The 20,266-nt window shown below is 43.0% G+C and overlaps 1 protein-coding gene across 3 annotated transcripts; it reads right to left on the bottom strand.

Moving 5' to 3' along the window:
* Nucleotides 1-1,073: 1,073 nt before the first annotated feature.
* On the bottom strand, nucleotides 1,074-19,859 carry Cfap300 (cilia and flagella associated protein 300). Of its 3 annotated transcripts, XM_028763408.1 has the most exons (7): nucleotides 19,657-19,859; nucleotides 19,399-19,480; nucleotides 14,636-14,711; nucleotides 6,568-6,734; nucleotides 5,443-5,615; nucleotides 3,610-3,676; nucleotides 1,074-2,198 (listed from the first exon to the last, which is right to left on the bottom strand). In XM_028763408.1, the coding sequence occupies exons 1-7, from the start codon at nucleotides 19,809-19,811 to the stop codon at nucleotides 2,070-2,072; spliced, it is 849 nt and encodes a 282-aa protein (XP_028619241.1). In that variant the 5' UTR covers nucleotides 19,812-19,859; the 3' UTR covers nucleotides 1,074-2,069. The 3 variants fall into 3 exon arrangements, with proteins under 3 accessions (XP_028619241.1, XP_028619243.1, XP_028619242.1); XM_028763410.1 differs by lacking the exon at nucleotides 3,610-3,676; XM_028763409.1 differs by lacking the exon at nucleotides 3,610-3,676 and having other exon boundaries at nucleotides 2,070-2,198; nucleotides 5,448-5,615; nucleotides 19,657-19,806.
* Nucleotides 19,860-20,266: the final 407 nt, after the last annotated feature.

Below are 20,266 nucleotides of genomic sequence, written 5' to 3'. Positions count from 1 at the left end.
TACTGTGAGACCCTTCCTCAAACAAACCCTCCACATAAAACAAATAAATTAATATAAAACACAACAACTAGACACAGGCCCTGTTTTTATGAGAGGTAAATAGAAAATAAATTAGTGCATTAAAATAATTTAGTCCAAATAGTTTAGTACAAGAAGTACAAAAAGCCCTAGAGAAGGGCCCAGCAGGAAGAGCTCTTACTGTTCCTACAGAGGTTCCAGGTTCAGTTCCCAGTACCCTCATGGCTGTTAAACTGGCCGTGGCCCCACTTGTGGGTGACCGGACACCCTCTTCTGGCCTCCTTGGGCAATAGGTATACACAAGGTGCTTAGAAACAAATGCAGGCTAATACACATTTTAAAAACTGACAACAACTGAGAGTTTGGTATCCCAGTTCATTGAGGAGCTCACACCCTCTGGACCCAGGGAGCGATGCAGCAATACTCCCTTTGCTTACATGCTTGTCTAAGCAACAGTAATCTGTACAAAAGCAATTCTGACCCCAAGAAGGCTAGCAGATAATTTGCTTCTCAGGTTTTTTGTTTTGTTTTGAGTTTTTGTTTTATTTGTATTTCCCTAATTGAGCATAAGTATAGCCTTAAACTATATACTTGGCAACATTGTACATTTGAAGTATATTTTAATTTTTATAATTTATGAAAGGGTTTTATTATTTCTTCCATTTTACAGAAAAGGCAATGAAGGAAAGCAAGCTTACATAGTTCCCTCATGGTCACAGAATAAATAATCGTAGAATTAAAATTCAAGGACTAGTGAGTTCTTGGTGGCCTATAACTAACTGTAACCTGGCACTTAGGATGCAGGGGCAGGAGGACCAAGAGCTCAAGGTCATGCTTGGCTACACGTTAGGCTGGAGGCCAGACTACCTCCATTAGACCTTGTGCTGGCATGTAACAGTGAGTAGATTAGTAATTGTCTAGCATGCACAGATCGATGGGTTCCAGTATCGGCAACACCTGCCATATACCTCATAGTGTATGTCTCACTACTACGTATCAGTTAGAAACTGTGTGGCAGCCAGAGTTTTATTTTGTTACATAATAAGAATTTACAATTATTTTTAAAAATTTATTTATTTTTGTTTTATGTGCATTGGTGTTTTGTCAGGTCCCCTGGAAGGAGAGCTATAGACAGCTGGGGGCTGCCTTGAGGGTGCTGGGAACTGAACATGAGTTCCCTGGAAGAACAGTTAGTGTTCTTAATCACAAAGTCATTTCTGTAGCCCCAAGAGTTTACAATTATCTTCAACTGAGGATTTTAAGTGGAAAAATGAAGCAAAAGAATTCTATGTTTTTCCTATCTGTAGAGATATAAATATTGTTTTACTTTTCTTTTCAAGAGAGAGCTTCTCTGTGTAGCCCTGGCTATCCTAGAACTTGCTCTGTAGACAAGGCTGGCCTTGAACTCATAGAGAACCGATGCTGCTCCCTCCTGAGTACTGGGATTGATGACATGCACTATCATGCCAGCAAGACATAAACCTTTCTGCAACGATAAAAATGTAATTACATGAACTGAAGTCAAAAAATCATATTAATTCACACTAATGACTGGTCGTAGAGATGTTTAATGTTTCAATTCTAGTCCAGAATTAACTAGCTTCCCAAAGGGTATACATAGAGCCAGGCCTGGTGGTACATGTTTGTATTACCCAAGAGGTAGAGGCAAGAGGGTCAGGAGTTCAAGATCAGCCTCAGCTACATAGTGAGTTCAAGGCTCACCTATCCTAGGGTACATGAGACACTTCCTCAAGAAACTAAGAACAATTTAAAAAAAAAAAAAGGAAATTAGGAATGTGGCTGTATCTTAATAAAACAAACATGAACTTGTGACTTTCTACTTTGAAGAGGATCTATCTGGGATTCCAGCATGAGCATGCTGGGCAAATTTAGAGAAAGGCACTTTAGTGCTTGCTCTCTTCAGCTCAAAATGGGCTCTTTACAGTGGCCTTCGATTAGTCTGCAAAGAGCCCATATATCTACCTGTTAGTGCTGACACAGAGACAGACACAACAAACTAAGGAACAGTATAACAGATGGCTTAAACACTACTAAGCCATTTCCCCTACACCATAGCAATGGTACAGGACATTCACATGACGCTTGATGGGGTCCACAACGAAATATGAGAACGTCTGCTCATGCTCTTTAGGTGAAGGGTAGCACACACCAACAGAGTCCTGAAAAGAGAAGCTGTCATTATTTAGTATTCAACTACACTGAAGTTTTTGACTATCATACATATTTCAGCCCAAGCATCATGAAACATAGCCAGGAATAATGGCACACAACTTTAATCCCAGCCCTTTGAGGCTGCGACAGAAGGACTGAGTTTGAGGCCAGCCTGGAGTGCATGAAAAGATGTCTGTCTCAATAAACAAAGAAAATCATTAAACATATATTAAAAATTTTAGATAAAAAATTGGCAATAATCCATCAATAGTATTATTAATAGTACAAATCTATTACACACATGTATCACAACTGTACTTCATGGTCTTAAGGATTGTGTGGTCCAATCATAGTCTTTCCATGCTACTTTCTATAGCAGTCTTTGCTGTTTTATTTAACTGTATGCCCCAGGCTGGTCTCAAACTCATGGCAATACTGCCTTAGTGCTGGACTACAGGTGTGAGCCACCATGCCTGGCTTGCTTTTTTTTTTTTTTTTTTAATTTAGGGTGTGTGTGTATGTGTGTGTGCTGAGATAGGGTTTCATTATGTAGTCCAGGCTAGACTAGAGCTTGATGGCCTTCTGCCTCAGTCCCCTGAGTGCTCGGATTCTAAGTTTGTACTTTTCCACATCTGTTAGTTTAAGAGAAGCACTTTATGGACTAATGAGACAGTGAGTATACGTGCCTGCCACATGTGCTGCTTGGTTGTCGTCAACTTGGTCCAAACCTAGACTAGCTTCGGGAAGAAAGGATCTCTCTTAAGGGATTACTTCCATCAGCCTGGTGTGTGAGTATGTCTGTGGGGCATTATCTTCATTAATAATGGATGTAGGAGGAACCTAGCCCACTGTGGTAGTGCCAAAACTGGGCAGGTGGTCTGGATCACATAAGACAGCAGGCTGAACAAGCCAGGGGGCAAGGTAGTAAGCAGCACTTTCCTATGGAATGTGCTTTAGCTCCGGCCTCAGCTTCCCTCAGCAGTGGACTGGACTGTAAGACAAAGAACCCTCTCTTCCCTAAGATGGCTCAGATCCATGCTCCATCAAAACAGCAGAGAGCAAATGAACACACAAGGTGATGCCAGGATTAGTGGCTACTGCTGTGACAGACCTGACCATGCCATATTGGGAAGGACTGTGGGAAGAGTTTGGAACTTTGGGCTGGAAAAAACCCTTAGTGCTCAAAGTAGAGTGGGCTATTCTCTCAGAGCAAAATAGTAAAGCAGAGTAGGTAGTGTTCCTCCAGAGTCTCTGCTTCTCTCTTCCTGACTGCAGGCTCCTGGCCTGACTCCCCATGAAGCTGAACCCTGTCACATTAGATTTTCATAAGTACTTAGCACCATCATAACAGACACACACAGTGGATGGCATAAGCCACAAGGATAGCAACTGTATTTGTGATGAAAGCTCAATACTCACGTAGGCTTTTACTTTAAAGACAGAAGAGGTAATTTGTATTTCCTTGGTTCGAGGATGTTTCCGAACACTAAGATGGGGAAAACAGAGGCACATTTAAAATATGACAAGCCTGGGGGCTGAAGAGAGCTAGCTCAGCGGTTCAGAGAACCCACCATTCTGGCCGAGGACCTGGGTTCTGTTCCCAGAGTCCATATCAGGTGGCTTATAACCTGTAACTCCAGCTCCAGGGGACACAACACCCTCTTCTGCCCTCACTAGGCTTATACATACATACACATACAAATAAATCATAAAAATAAGATGTCATCAGTTCACCTGCTCTTTTTATGAATTGTTGTTACTCTTCAGGTCTTTAAAAACTTTTAATACGCAAAAATGTAAACGAGGGCAATAGAGGAATACATCTAAGTACATTACACACATTTATAATTAAGTTGTCTTGATGAAACCCATTATTAGTATAACTAAGATATGCTAACAGAACCATTTTAAAATGTAGAGGAAGTTGCAGATTAGACTACAAGAGGTGTCTACGGGAAAGAGTATTCCTGTAGTGTTTAAGTTCCAGAGTTGTTTGTTTCAAATCTCAGTGAACCCTTCTCCACTGCACAGGGTGGCGAGACATTCCACAGGCTAATGCGGTAGAGCGGTATCGTGTGCATGCATAGTGAGCTGCAGAGAGGAAGACCTCAGTCTCCTGAGTTCACACGAGTTACAAGTGGGCAGAACACACTTGACTGTGATGGACATGCATGCTTTTCTGAAATGTTTTCTTTTTCCTTTCTTTCTTTTCCACAGCACCAGTGTGGTGGTCTGAGGTCAGCATAGTGGCATCTCTTCTTTTCTCCTTTCCGTGGGTTTCCAGGGATGGAGCTCAGTTTGTTTGGCTAGTGCAGCCAGAGCCTTTACCTGCCAAGACATTTTGCTGCCTCTGTTTCTCTGACTGTCCTGGAATCAGAATGTAGAACATGATAGCCTAGCACCTTAGTGATCCTCATGCCTCTGCTTCTTCAGGGCTGGAATTATAGTCATGGCCCCAATTCATAATCTTGAGATTATGTTTTATAAAGATTGCTTTATATTTAATGTGTATAAAAGTTCACTTCTATGCATATATGTATGTATACCACATGAATGTAGTGCTGAAAGAAACCAGAAGAAGGCATCAGATGCCCTGGAATTGGAGTTACAGGTGGTTGTAAGCTGCCTGTGGGTTCTGGGACCAAGTTGGGGTCCTTTGGAAAAGTAGCGGACTCTCTTAAGTGCTGAGCCATCTCTCCAGGCTCAAGTTTATAGTTTACTCTTGAACTGAGCTTCAAAAAGTAAGGGAGGGACCAGTGGAGGGAGAGGGATGGGGTATGCAGTGGCTAACACAGGACTGGATGGGACAGAGTGAGTGACAGGTCTGCATGAGAAAAGGACAAGACTGAAAAGACTGGGGACTAAGTCTGGGGAGCTGGGCACTGGATACCAGCACTTGAGCTGCTGATGCAGGGGACTGCCTAAACTACAGAGAGGCAGCTTGAGTTGCAGTTTAAAACTGTCTCACAGGACAAGACAAACCAAACCACACAAGAACTGAGTCAGGGCTGCTACCTCAATGGTAGAACACTTGCCTATGGTCCAATGTCCTGAGTTCAATACCAGCACTGGGAAGAAAAAAATCACCCCACAAACAAATAAACAAAAGCAAAAACAAGCCATAGTCATGAAATCCTTGCTTCCGGAAGCCAGAGGCAAGCTACAAAAGGCTGGAGCTGTTGCCAATATGAAAATGAGCCACACTGGGTGGTTCCAGCCGCTTATAACTGAATTCCACAGTGAGAACATTACCTCACCAGATCCTTATAGATTAGCTTCGCTGTATCCAGATATGGCTTTAGCACATCTTCATACTGACAAAGGGACCCTCCAAGGCAGAGATGCTTAAAAAGACAGAACAGGAACTCTTCCCTCTCCACTGGGCTGAAGACTTCATATTTTTCAGAGTCTTCCATGAGCAAAACCTAAGGTTTAAAAAAAATCATCTTAATAAAATGTAATATATTGAATTTATGGGTATGATTTTAAGCTTTGGGAGTTTTAATATATATTTAAAATGAGTATTTTAAACTTAGTACTTTTGTGTACTGGGGATCACACAGAGAGTCATGTTTCTGACAGTGCATGTTCCATCATTTAACTACACTCCCAGACCAACCTTAGGTTTATTTGGAGAACCAATCACGGTCATGGTGTAATGGTGCATTCTGTAAACCCAGTATTGGGGGGATGGAAACAGGATCAGAAGGTCAAGGCCATCCTAAACTACTAGTTTAATAGGCACGTGTCACCATGCCACATTTGTGAAGTGGTAAGGATCAAGCACAAGGCATTGTGCATACTTCAGCCCCAGGGAGTCTGATGTTGCCTTCTGACTAGACGAAGAACTCTCAAAACTATGTCCTAAGCTCCGTATTTAGTTTACTTTGGTGGAGTTTTTTTTTTTTTTTTGAGACAGGTCTAGCTATATAGCCCAGAATAGCCTGTAACTATGTAGGCCAGGCTAGCCTTGAACTTCTGATCCCTTGCCTCCACCGCTTAAGTGGTAGAATTACAGGCATGTGGCACTATAACTAGTCTTCCATATATATTCTTAATATGAATTTGATTTAAAGACTCCTACAGAAGACAATAACTACTCATTAAATCAGTCAGAGTTTCTCTACCTGTGAACTGTAGACATACTGAGGCAGATTACTGTTGAGAAGAAGTGTCTTCCAAATGTCTACTATCACATGTCCGTCATATCTGACTGAATGATATAAATCAAGAAGTACATACACTGAGAAGAAATGCTATCTCTGGTCATATCAACTAGCTAGACGTAGCTTAAGAGTTTTACTCAGGCATTGGGTTTTGATATTTTATATTTCCTTCAATAAAGTTCCACTGTGAATTTTAAAATTCTTTACTTACTTTTCTCAGTTCATCTGAAATGAGAAATGGGTCACAGAAAGCATCTAGGCACTTGACAATGTGTCCACTTTCTCGTACAATATTTTCATCGTATAACCGTTGGAAAAATGACATTGAAAGTTGTGTGCATGGAACATTTATAGCTTCAATTTTTTTCACTTCAGTTCCTGAAAGAAGATATTTTATAAAGAATAAAGATGTGAAAGTAAATTTAGTGATTTTAGTTATTTCTAATCCTTCATTTTTATTTATGTGTCTATGTGGTGTCTGTGTGTCTGGCATGTGTATGCAGGTGTCTATGGAGGTCAGAAGGCAGCACCAGATCCCCTGGAGCTGGAGTGACAAGCAGTTATAAACCATATGACTTGGATTCAAATTCCATTCCTCTGGTTGTTTTCTTTGTTTTGTTTTTGAGTCAAAGTCTTGGTATGTAGTCTTGGCTGTAATAGAACTCACTCTATAGACTTAGCTGGCCTCAAACTCGCAGTTGTCTGTCATTGAGAGCTGGGATTAAAGATGCGTGCCACCATGCATGGCTCCAGTCCCCATTTTTAGTTATTTCTAAAATCAATTATTATGTACACATTCAAAGAATTAACCAAATGTGACACATATCTCAATGGCTCAGTGGTTGCAAGCGCTGCACAAAGTCATGAGTTTAGTCCCCAACTACCACAAAATGACAAAACCCACCTCCAAGGTGCTTTCTGTGACACACGCACACAGACATAGAGACACACTATTACTACTACCGATACATTTTAAATTGAAATAAAGTTTTGGGATCAGTGGTTAAGAGCACTTGCTGCTCTTCCAGGGGACCACTGTTTAGATCCAACCACCCACTTCAGGTGGCTCAGAACCACCTAGAACTCTAGCTCCAAGGAGATTTCAGTAGGTACCCCACAACAACACAGAGATATAAAATAAAAAAAGAAGAAATCTTTTCTTTCCTTCCTTTTTTTTCTTTTAGAGATAGGGTTTCTCTGTTTAACCCTGACTGTCTTAGAATTCCCTCTACATCTACAGACCAGGCTGGCCTTGAACTCTGAGATCTGACTCCCTCTGCTTCTCTTGTGGTGGATTAAAGGCATGTGTCTGTCACCCCCTGCCCCTGCTAGGAGGTGGAGAATAAATCTTAAAATACACACACACACACACACACACACACCTTTAGAGCCAATTTCAGCATTCAGAAGGGTAACACCGAGGATTGTCACAAGTTTGAAGATGGGCATGGCTGCATAAGTTCTAAACCATTATGGGCTTTAGGGTGATACTCAAGTTTCAAAAAGCAAAAGCTAAAAACCAATTTGTAATAGATTCTTATTTCAGAACTAGGTGGACATAAACTAAATAAGAATTTTCTGTAAGAATACCTTACAGCAAAATACTTTGTGTGCTTAGCAAGGGATTTATAGACAGCTCTGTGTGCGAGTGTGTGTGTTGGTACTGGGACAAAGTTTCCTGTAACCCATGCTGACCATGACATTATCATGCAGCAGAGGATGACCTTAACCCTCTGAGCTTCTGCTTCTGCCTCTTTGTGGTAGGATTACGGGTATGTACAACCATGCCCAGCACTATCTGGGGCTGGGAACAGAATTCAGGGATCCTGCATGCCAACATGCACTCTACTGAAACTCTGATGTCAAAACTGCCTGTAAAACTTTGCCTTTTGGCAAAGATCAAGTGTAGAATTGCCCATGAAAGCATAAAACTTCACATATTTTGGGTTTTCATAATTCTAAATGCTCTATAATTCATATTATACAAATTTAGAGCAAGATATGGTAGCATTATGCATATAAGGCCAGCCTTGAGAGGCTGAAGTAGACTAGCTTTCTTGAACAGCCTGTGCTATAGGGTGAGTTCCAGGATAGCCTGGGCTTCAATGTGAAACCGTGTCTCAAAACAGGTGGGTATGTGTGAGGTAGGGATAGTCTGGAGAGATGGATGTCTCTGTGGTTTAGAGTATGTACTGCTCTTGCAGAGGACACAAGTTCAGTTCCCAGCACCCACAGTGGATGACTCATAAGACCCTGTAACTCTAGTTCCCAGGAAACCTGACACCTGACCTCCATAGACACGACTATACTCAAACCCACACACCCACATAGACATACACATAATTAAAAATAAAATAAATCTTTAAGATCACACACACACACACACAGCAAACCAAAGCACTGAGGGTTGGCACAATGGATAAAAGTGTTTGCTACCAATTCTGATGACCTAAGTTCAATCCATTGGACCAACACAATAAAAGAACAGAACCAACCCCTGAAAATTATCCTAGGGCATGTGTGCACAGATAAATACACAATAACACCAAATGCTAACAACAAAAACTGAGCAGTGGGGTGGCTTCCATCCACAATTCTATCACTTGAAGCAAAAGCAGGAGGACAGATCAACAAAGCAAGTTCCAACTAGGGCTGCACAGTGAGACCTTGTTACAGAAAACAAAACATCAAAAACAAAACAATAATTTAATTAATTATCAGCTATGAAGTCATTGAGGATGCCTTGAAATGTTTTCTCTTCATTACAAAGCCTCCTTTAGGTCTCACTGACAGTGTGTATGACACAGAAAGTTTTCCTGGCCAAGGTAAAACTTAGAGCACTTCTGACCAAGTCACTGCATGTCCAAAGGGAAGTGTGGGATAACTGCTCTGGGCTCTGCTTCCTGTATGGCCGTGGCTCCTCCCTCTTTGCCTCCCAGTCCCCAGGCTACACTTATTCCTTGAATATTTCTTTTAGAAACAGAATTTTCATCAGCATGGTGATACACGCCTTTAATCCTAGCACAAGGGAAGCAGAAGAAGGTGAATCTCTTCAAGTTTGAGGCTAGCCTGGTTTATAGAGTAAGTTTAAGGGCAGCTAGGGCTACACAGAGAAACCCTCTCAAAAAACCAAAGATCTTTCTGTTAGTACAAATAAGTTATACAACCATAAGATGACGACAAATTTTTCTTTACTATCATCTCAATCAATGTCACCCCCATTTTAACCTACGTACAGTCTTATGACGTTCTTTTGTCTTCTGACCACCCTGTTGTTTCTAAGGGGTGCAGGCCTTGGGACCTAAACCCAGGCCTTCCACATGCTACTGCTGAGGTCCATTTACAGGCCACTGCTGTATCACCAGCCTGAGACATGCCAGGGCTTAAAAGTAACCCTGGCAACTGTTTGCACTTCCTGTTTTGGCTATCCATCAGCTCACATTGGAAGCTGTCATTGCAGATTGTAATCCTGGACATGGGACCGAGAAAAATGCCTGAAGCCAGGAACTGTGTGTGCTTCGGTGACTTCAAAAGCTGTGCTGCAGAGAGAAGGGCCTGCTGTTTCTGAGGCCCAACCCTCTTGGGAGCAGATAAAGTAAAAAGCCTACAGACTATGGTGGAATAGCTCTGGGCACTTCTGAAAGACCAAAGGGCCTCCAGGAGAGCCTGGCAGGTCCATGGCATTGGCTGGTGGACACCACACAGGAGAAGCGGTGACGTCCAGGTGCGTGTGTTGAAACAGTTTTTGTAAACCAGGCTGGCCCTGAACTGGCAGTAACCTGCATGCAACCTACATCTGCCACACTCAAGCCCCAACATGAAGGGTCTACTGGTGTGCACCCCAAGATGGCTAGCATGCCATTTTAATAAGTCTGACTTATTAAATTAAAATCAGGCTATGTGAAAGACCATCTGTCATGGACTTGTGCATTCTATCAGTTCACAGGACAATGGCCTAACCCCGTCTAACTGCATTCTGTGCAGGGGCTGCTGGAAAGTAACTGAGAACAGATGAAGTCAGGGTAATACAATTTAGTAAATAGGATTTTGTTCCTAGATCCTAAATTCAGTTTCCTCACATGCAAAATACTACTTATCCTACCTCAAAAGATTCCAGACTTTACCTCATTAAGGCTCAGTTTCATCTGAATTGGACACGAGTAAGATAGAGGTAGAGTTTACTCTGAAGCAGCATTCCTTTCTGTATGTAAACCTGCTACATCAAATATGTGCTTCGAAAATACACTGGTGGGGTGGGCAGTGGTGGTGTATACCTTTTGTCCCAGCACTCAGGAGGCAGGGGCAGGTGGATCTCTGAGTTTCAGGCCAGCCTGGTCTACTGAGCGAGAAATCCAAGATAAAGTAAAATAAAATATAGCAATGAGATGAACATGGGACAGCCATTTCCACTCCAAACCAGAAAGACGAAGACTAGGGACTGGATGACAGTTTCCCAGCAAGTCTGAGAGAAAACAGATTCTTGCACTCTTAGGCTCAAGGATAATTCATTTTAGTTTTATCTTATGCCTTCTGGGACTACTGGGAGTGTTCCCACAGCTCTCTGGTTGGAGGAGAATGCTTCAGACACCAGGTGAACCAATTCCTAAGGTTTCTAGGGGTTAACTTGGCTCCAAGCTCTGAATGGGTGGCCCTGTCTTTGATGGTAAGATTAGAGGCTATTTGGTCTAGGAAAATGACCTCTGATTCACCTCTTTTGTTTTTAAGAGATTATAAAATTATGAGAGGTGTGTTTGCATGTGTGCAGGTGCCTTCAGATGCCAGAGGTGTGTGGAGCCCCTGAATGTGAACGGCCTAATGGGGTGCTGGGAACTGGACTCAGATCATCTGGAAGGGCAGCACAAGTTCTAATTTGCGGAGCCCTCTCTCCATCTCTGAACCACCTTCTTTCTGGCTTTTTTTTTTTTTTTTTAAACAAACAGCTTTCATGTTGAAAGCTGAGGAGTTCTATGGCCTAGCCTCTAGGCTAAGACACCCATGAGCTCCTTAGTTCAAGCCAGCAGCATCTTTGCTGATACTATCCTATTTCTATTTCTGGTTTCTGCTGAAATGACTGATTACATCCATGAGTCACACCCTGATCCCTTCATCAGATGGTTTCCTACCATATCCTTGGTGTCCTCTTCAGAATAAGGTTTCTTATTTTTTCCACAATTTAGCAATGCTAAAACCTTTATAATCTTCCTCTTCCAGTCCTTTCTTGCTTAACAGTGCCTTCTTCTGGGGATGGAGACATAGCTCTCTCTGTTGGTGGAGTACTTCCTAGCATGCATGAAGCCCTTGGTTCAATTCCCAACACTGCATAAAATGGATGTGGTGGTACAGGCCTGCAATTCCAGCACTCCAGATGCTGAGGACTGCTTTGAGTTCAAAGTTAAATCTGGATTGCACACAGTTTCAAACAGCCTGGTCTATAGAGTAAGACCCTGTCTCAGAGAAACATAAAAACTTGATTTGTTGTTGTTGTTCTTGTTGTTTATAAACACTCCAGATGTAAACTGAGGGGAAGATGCCAATCGACCAGAAATATAATAGCAACAGAAAATGAGAGGAGAGGAAAGAAGACAGGCTGCTGAATAGCATTGGGAACATACAAGAAATCCCTCTTCAAAATAAGATTGCTGGGCTGGAGAGACTGCTCCATGCTTAAGAACATTCCCTGCTCTTCCAGATCTCAGCACCCAGCCAGGTAGCTCAGTGCTTGTAACCAAAGCTCCAGGGGATCCAACACCCTTTTCTGGTCTCTGTAGGCACCTGCATGCATGTGCACATCCACACATGTACACATAAATAGAAAACACATCTTAAAAAACAGACCCAAGTGAGTGTTTCTAATTTTAGAGTTGTAATTATTACCCATGAGGCACACATGGTACTTCCGAAGCTCTTTGTGCAGGGTTTCATTCCCAGCCTAGAATAGGGTCTGGTAAAACAGCTTAGAGGGGAAGTGGACCTAACGAGGTCAGCACAGAGTCTGATTCCAGGGACTGGCACGGTGGAGAATCAACTCCTGCAAACTGTGCTCAGACCTCCACACACACACCATGAATACATGTCATTTGGCAATTCAACAGCAAGGGCTCAGGAACACCTTGGTAGAGGAGGTGGAAAGAATGTTAAGAGCTGGGGGATGAGGCCAAGTGCTGAGCCATAACAGGCCTGTCCACTCATGATCCCACAGCAGCGTCGGCTACCTGCAGAAGACTAAGCTGGCTAAAATTCCAACGGATCGGAGGCGCTAACAAGGACCCTTCCCTAACTGAGGAGTTACTTACTGGCAGCTGGCAGTCTGGGGGAGTGGGGCTGGGGTGGGGGAGATCATTCTTCTTTTGGAGTATGGCGTCTGGTAATTTACCAATGCTCTGGGGGATGCCCCACACCTATGCACAAGTGGACAGCACTACTAACTAGGCCTGGAGAGTTCACTGAGAAAAAAAATGGTGGTGGTGGGAGTGGGAGGTGGGAAGCGTTAGGGTGAGGGGAGCCACAAGAGTTGAAGGGGACCGTAGGGGAGGAGTTATGGTCAAAGCTCATTGTACACATGTATGAAATGCTCATAGAATACATTTTTAAGAAACAAAATCATGAAAAAAAAACTGGGGGGGTTTAGGTGCTTCTGTGAACTTCGTTTTCTTTTTAAGAGATTGGCTTAAGTCATTATGAACATTTTAAAAACTCCATGCTACCTAGCTCTGATTATTTGCTCTTGAAAACTCTAGGTTGGCAAATGCATGAGTTTAGAAACTGAGCTTAATTTTGTACGCAGTCTGCAGATCAGGCTGCACCAGCTTTCTGCTCTGTGAATTTGGCAGCAGTCCTTGGCCAAAAGCAATAAAATCTGACCTGCTGAGTTGAACAGAAACCTTTTTGTAGCTTTGTTCTTGACTAATACTCTAAAAAAGTTACTTTGTGTTATGGCTTCTTAGAGATCCACCAAGACACACTTTAACAAAAGGCTCCCCCCCTAAACAAAACATCTAATCTCTAATTTACTTATGCACAAATTGGTATTACATATTCTTTTCTAAGTGGAATGGTATAATGTGCTCCATGGCTAAGACCTCAACTTTGAATCTAAAATGTGATGTTCATGTTGGTTTTCAAAAGTCTTTTACGGGAGATGGACCAATTGATAAGAGTGCTCCCCTGGCAAATCTGATGGCTTCAGTTTGGAAGAGCTGATTCCTGAAAGTGCTCCTCTGACCTCCTCATCTTCATATGCTTGCATGTGCAGACACATGAGCACAGGCATGTGTGCGCATGAGCACACCCAAACACACAAACACACTTTAAAAGTAAAATTTCTCAGGACTGTTTTAGTGTCTTATTAGCATTATCTGGAGAAATGTCCCCCTTTAAGAAGTCATTTCTCTATTATTTGTAATTATTCTAAAACATTCCAGGGCAGCCAACTAATGTCAGAACCCCATGAGAACTGTGGCAGTGCTCTGCCCAGGCCTTCCCATCAGTGGGTACTGTCCTGAGCCTTCTTCTCTGGGTTGACCTGACCATCTCCCTCACCACATTCTCACTTCTATGGAAAAACCTGGAACACTAACTCTTTCAAGATCTTTAATTACACGAGTGTGTATAAGTCCATGTGGGGGTGTGTACATGTGTACACAGGTACTATGGAGGCTACAGGTCCTGGACGCCCTGGAGCTAGAGTCATAGACAATAGTGTTATGCTGGATATGGGTGCTAGGAAGTGAACTCAGGTCCCCTGGAAGGGCATTATATTTCCTAACTGGTGAACCATCTTTCTTTCCTTCCATCCTTCTCCTTATATTGGCCATGTATCAGAGGATGGCCTTAAACTTCTCATCCTGCTGCTCTATCTCCCCAGTGTTGGGATTACAGGTGTTGCAGGTGTGTACAACTACACCTGACTTTGTTACGCTGGGGATGGAACCCAGATCTTCATGTATCACTCAACATGCCCCCACTTAATGTATGAATTCCAGAAGTGCATGTTTCCTCTTACTCATATCAATGTGACTTGCCTGTAGCAGAATATTTAAATATAAAATATACAATGCATATTTTTCTAAACGACTAAGAGAAAATTTTTCTGATGTGTTCTGCCAGGATGATAGCAAGAGACTCCCAGGACAGAGATGCAGGGAAGGCCTGACACAGCTGGTCACACATTATCATGATGCTACAATTTGTACTTTAGTGATACAAATCACTAGTGATAATTGATGAGGCAAAATTTTATTAAAATAGTAACTTGGAAATTAAAATATAAAAATCTTTACCTAGTGTAGTCCACTGTCCAGAAGAATCTGAAAGTAACTGCAAATTTGGAATAACATTTGGGTCTTTGAAAAAAGCCTAAAATACAAATTGCAAGGGAGCATGTTAGAACAAAATTAATAAAATACCATTTGATACCAAGTAAGAAGAAATGCTCTGCTTTACTCACTGCCTTCTTAAGAAAGGTATTAGACACCGGGTGGTGGTGGCGCACGCCTTTAATCCCAGCACTTGGGAGGCAGAGGCAGGCGGATTTCTGAGTTCGAGGCCAGCCTGGTCTACAGAGTGAGTTCCAGGACAGCCAGGGCTACACAGAGAAACTGTCTTGAAAAAAGAAGAAGAAGAAGAAAAGTATTAGACATCAAACCCAGGGCCTTGTTCTCAGCCCTTGGCTTTTTTTTGACAAGGTCTCCTTCTGTACCTCAGGCCAGCGTTGAATTAGTTGTGTTGTCCAAAGTTTCCCTCAAAACCTTAATCCTCTAGCGTCGACACTGTGTGCTAGTAGCACAGGGATGAGCCATTATGTCCAGCTTGAACTATTTTTTTTTTTTTTGAGATAGGGTGTCTCATGTATCCAGGCTAGCCTTGTACACACTTGCAACCTGTTACATATCCAAGGATAACCTTGCACTCTGGAGGCCCTTACCTTTCAAATGTTGAGTTAAAGATGTGTAGCATCACACTGGCTAGAAGAACTTTAAATCAAGAAAAAGGTTACTCAATTTTCTTTTTTAAAGAAAGAAAAGAAATGAAACCAAGGGACAGTGAGATGGTTCAGAAGAGAAAACAGCACAGGCCTTAGGATCTGAGTCCAATCCAGGTGCTATGGAGTGGGAGAAAAAAACTGACTCTCAAAGTTGCCTTTTGGCTTCCACATGTGTACTATGGTACAATCTCACTCATGCACATAAAACACACACACGTGTGCACAGAGAGAGGGGGAAGAAAGAGAGGGGAAGGGGAGGGAGAGAGAGAGAGAGAGAGAGAGACAGAGAGAGACAGAGAGAGACAGAGACAGAGAGACAATACTAGAATTTTTTTTTAATTAAAAGAAATTAAGTCAAGTAGCTAGGAGGACATGTGCTTATAGTCTTCAGCAGGAGGCTGGAGAGTATGAGGCCAGCCTGTCTCAAAAACTGGGAGTTCCTTTAATCCTGTTTAGACATCATAAACAGAAGTAGACTTGCAGGAATTGATTCGGAGCCAATTGAAATGTGTGTGTGTGTTTTTAAAATAGATTTTATAAAAAGACTTATTTTTATTTGTTTAGTGGTTTAGGCCAGCATGCATAAATGTACCTTAGGTATGGGGACCAGAAGAGAGCACTGTAACCTCTGGAACTGCAGGTGACCACCATGTGGGTGCTGGGAACCAAGGCTGGGTCCTATGCAATAACAGCAAGTGCTCTTAATGCTCAGCCATCTCTCCAGCCTCCTGAAATATTCTTATAAAGGCCCCTTATTAAATCAAAGCAAGGGGCTTTGTTTTTTTTTTTTAAATTGAAATTACAACTGTATCTCTAAAAACACATTTAAAAACAGAAAGAAGGGGTCTGTATATGTGTAAATGGTTTTGTTGGCTACAGAATTGACATCAAGGCATCTGCAGGGGCTTCCTAAATGTCAACTTTAGTAAAATGATGTTCTCTTCAAAGAGATTAGCTGACTCATAAGCTGGTTTGCAGTAACAAAGGTACTGATGTCAAAATGCACGTAAAGATTAAATAAATGTGTTTTGTAACATGAAAAAGTATCTGTCATTCTCCTCCCTGTAATGGGAGTTGAACCCAGGGCCTGCCCCTGCTAGGTAGGTGCTGCACTGAGCTACAAGTTCAGCTCATAGTCCTGTGAATGCAGTGTCGGACTGACTGCTGCCTTACCAGGCCTTCTCTTCCTTAAGGAATTTTGAGCTGGTATGCCTCATCTAAATCTGCTAGGATTGAACAGGATGTAGCCACGAGCCTAAATTCTGTTCCTGAGGTAGACACAGGAGCCTGTGCAGGCCTCTAGGCAACGTTTTGAAAAATAAGGCTTGTCACTGTTTACTTGGAAAACTCATTATCTGGCACAGCAGGGTGAGCCTCTGAGCTCTACCTGTTAATCTGATGGTGTTCTCTTGAGACCCTGAAGTAACATTACAGCCAATGAGCTAGGAGACAGCCACCTGCATGCATCTTGGAGCTGAACATGCCTAACATTAAACTTAATTTCGTCATTTACTCTCCCATCTTTTATGTGTTTAGTAAAGTCAGCTACTCTAGTCAACTTTGTGAGAACCCTGGGATTCAGCCAGCACTTCCTTCGTCTACCCCTCCTTTAAGCATCTCATCTCATCCGTAAGTCTCCTCCTAAGTACTTCTGAGCCATTTTCAGGGTTAGTGGAAAATGAGGACCTCAGCAAGCACTCATTTTAGAGTAACCCTAAGACTAGCTCAAAGAGCTGGAATTATAGGCTGTGTCACCATGTGCAGATCCCCAGTAGCTTAAATATGAGCCTTACTTTATTTGGCTTTGAGCTAGCCTGGGCCAAAAATGATCTTGAACAGATCCACTTACCTCCATCCTTCCCAGTGTTGAGATTATAGGTATATGGCACTGTGCCTGGTGTATGTAGTGCTGGGATGAACCCCAGGGCCTTATGCATGTTAAACCAATACTCTACAAATTCAGCTGCATCCCTAGCCCAAGAGGAACTTTAAAATTAGAAAGAAATGCTTGGAATTATGGAAAGAAATCTGTTGAGTTTTATGGATGAATACTGAGCCCATTGAAGAACTCTGAGCAACCAAAGGAAGAAGGGAAAGGAAATGTATACCTTCTATCATGATCCATCAGCTGACCCATCCCTCTGTGCCCAGGACAGTTTCTACCAAGATCTATTGGAACACTACTTCAGGATGATGTGGAGACTGATTGGTTGAAACTGTGTGTGCCTTATCATCTGGGATGAGATCTTAACAACTGCCAAGTGAGATCAAGAAAGTATTAACAAGTACTTACTGTATAAACAGGTGCATTCAATGTTATATATGGAGACAACAAAAAGTATCAAAGAAAAACACTGGTTGTGGTGGCACACACCTTTAGTCCCAGCACTTGGACAGGCAGATAAGATCTCTGTGAGTTTGAGGCCAGCCAGGGCCACACAGTGAAACCGTGTCTCAAATATAAATAAATAAAAAGAAAAAAAATCATAGCACTTCAAAATTCTGATCTTAAAAATTAGTAGAGGGTCAGTACTGGTAAATTATCAAAATCTATCCATGACTAGCTAAGTCACAATATGGCATTAAAACCCTACCACAGAGCCGGGGAGTGGTGGCGCACGCCTTTAATCCCAGCACTTGAGAGGCAGTGGCAGGCGGAGTTCGAGGCCAGCCTGGTCTACAGAGTGTGAGTTCCAGGACAGCCAGGGCTACACAGAGAAACCCTGTCTCGAAAACCTAAAAACAAACAAACAAACCCTACCACAGATAAAGGGAAATGGACTATGAGACCAATTTGCCCTGTTATGGAAAAACAGATCGGAAAATGTAGCTCAGAATTCATGTCCTTTCTTTAACCTCAAAGTTTGCTCAGAAAGAAGGTCATTGTAGATGTTAATGTCATCCTGGTATAGGAAAGACCTCTGATTCAGAGTCACAGGTGTTTTTAGAAGAGACAGGATCATGACAAGGGACTATAGGAAGCCAGTCAGCTGGAGCAAGAAGTAGGCGAGGATTCACCTCTTCAGGTTTCACGGGAGTGAGCCAGTCCGATTGTGACTGTGGAGTTAGGGACAATCGGATGGACTGTTTGCCTGTCCTCCTCACTCACAGAGGTGGGTAAGATAACTGATGTTATTTGCTGGTGAGGGCCCAAGACATTCTTCAGAGGTTTTTATCTCTAGCTTTTGAGGAAGCTATATTGCTATATTCCTAGCACACATGGGCCTTCAGAAAGTGTCACAATGAGTAGATTACATGCCAACTATGAAGTCAACGCTCAGAGGACAATGGCAAGGAATGAAGGCCACTTCACAAACCTGAACACTTTACCTACTGTTGGGTAGGAGGCAACACTGACGACGATGGGGCTTGGTTTTTATGATGGGCATCAAAAACTCACACCTTTGAATGAACTTTGCCTTCTTTAAAGAATTCCCTTCTAGCTAAAGGCTTCTTCAAACAGGCCATTGCTCAAAACCTTTGGAAGAAATCCTGTCCGGGCACTCTGCTGGAGCCTGATGCCTACTTCTCAGGGTGAATGCGATTTTCAGAAACCAGAAATATTTGGAGTTAAGCATAATAAAGTCAGGGGTGAAGCCGGGTAATAGTATTTAAAAACAAGATGTGCTTGTTAAAAAAAAAAAATCCCTTACAATTTTCAGTCAAAATCGGTAACACGTGCTTGTATTTCAGCTCTGGGGATGCTGACGATGAGTGATGAACGAGTTCAGAGCCATCAAGAATTACACAGTGAGACTGTCTAAAATAACTACAGATTTGTACAGTTATCAAAGGCAGAATCCCGAAGGTAGGTAAAAGATATTGGCAAGGTGGGCAAGGTGGCACTTGGATGACAGGGGCAAGAGATCCCAGTGAATGCCAGGCTAGTCTGGTCTACAGAATGAGTCACTGTCTCAAAAAGCCCCCTAAGAAACCAAACCAAACCAAACAAACAAAAAACCCAACCTGCACTTTTTATTACTCCCAAACTCTAAGAACACGTCATGGAGTGTTCCCAAGAACATCAAAAGACCCCCCCCCCCGGCCCGGCATACCAACCATGACAAAATCATCCTTTTGGTAGGGCTGGAACGTCCGGTCAAAGTTGAACGCCTGCGCCTGGATTCTGCCCAGCATGGACCTAGTAGAGGGGGAAAAGTCAGTGGGTCCTGGCCGGAGTTCAGGGAGCGCAGAACCGAGTCCCCGAACACGAGCACGAACACGGAGAGAAGAACCCCAGGACGCGAGCGCCGAGCCAAGGCCCCAGCCCACCGACCTAAGCCTGCTGCATGGCCACTTCCGCCCCTCGGCCCTCACCACTGGCGGAGCCGGCTGGTGATCTCCCGGGAGCTCAGGGACGAGAAGGTTCTCTGAGGCAGGAATCTGAAATAGTAGCCGCCTTTATCCCGTGGCTCCCCAGCCGCCATACCGTTTATGGCCACGGGAAAGAAAGCAGCAGTAGTCGTTTCCATAGCGACACAGCTGTAGAAGACGCACCAGGTTCCGGGGGCGGGATGCCGTTCAGAGGGCGGGGTACCGCTCAGGGGGCGGGACGCCGCTTTGGGGGCGGGGCCTGAGAGAGAAGTGGCCCTTTGGCTCAGCACGCATGCGCTATGCCTCTCCGAGTACCTGCCTTGTACTGAGGACTCTTACCCTGGCTGTTAGGAAATGGAGGGAAGTTGCCCGTCTCTGTGTTGACAGGAACTCTTAGTACTAGACACCAGCCAGTGACCTAATATCAAAATCCACAATCTCAAACTGACAATCCCCTAAGTGTAAAGACGCTTTGCACCAAGCAAAAGTCTCATTAAGTTGGTGAGGGATGTATGTTTACCTGTGAAAATCGCACCAGGAGCCAACTTTTAGTTTTTGTCTAGGAGCTGTTATAGAATTTAGGTGGAAATTCTACTAACTTCATTTCCTTCTG

The sequence above is a fragment of the Grammomys surdaster genome, unplaced genomic scaffold, assembly GCF_004785775.1.
Source record: "Grammomys surdaster isolate TR1022 unplaced genomic scaffold, NIH_TR_1.0 138, whole genome shotgun sequence".
NCBI lineage: Eukaryota > Metazoa > Chordata > Mammalia > Rodentia > Muridae > Grammomys > Grammomys surdaster.
The sequence above is the reverse complement of the archived record's forward strand: the minus strand, read 5'-3'. Positions and strand labels throughout refer to the sequence as shown.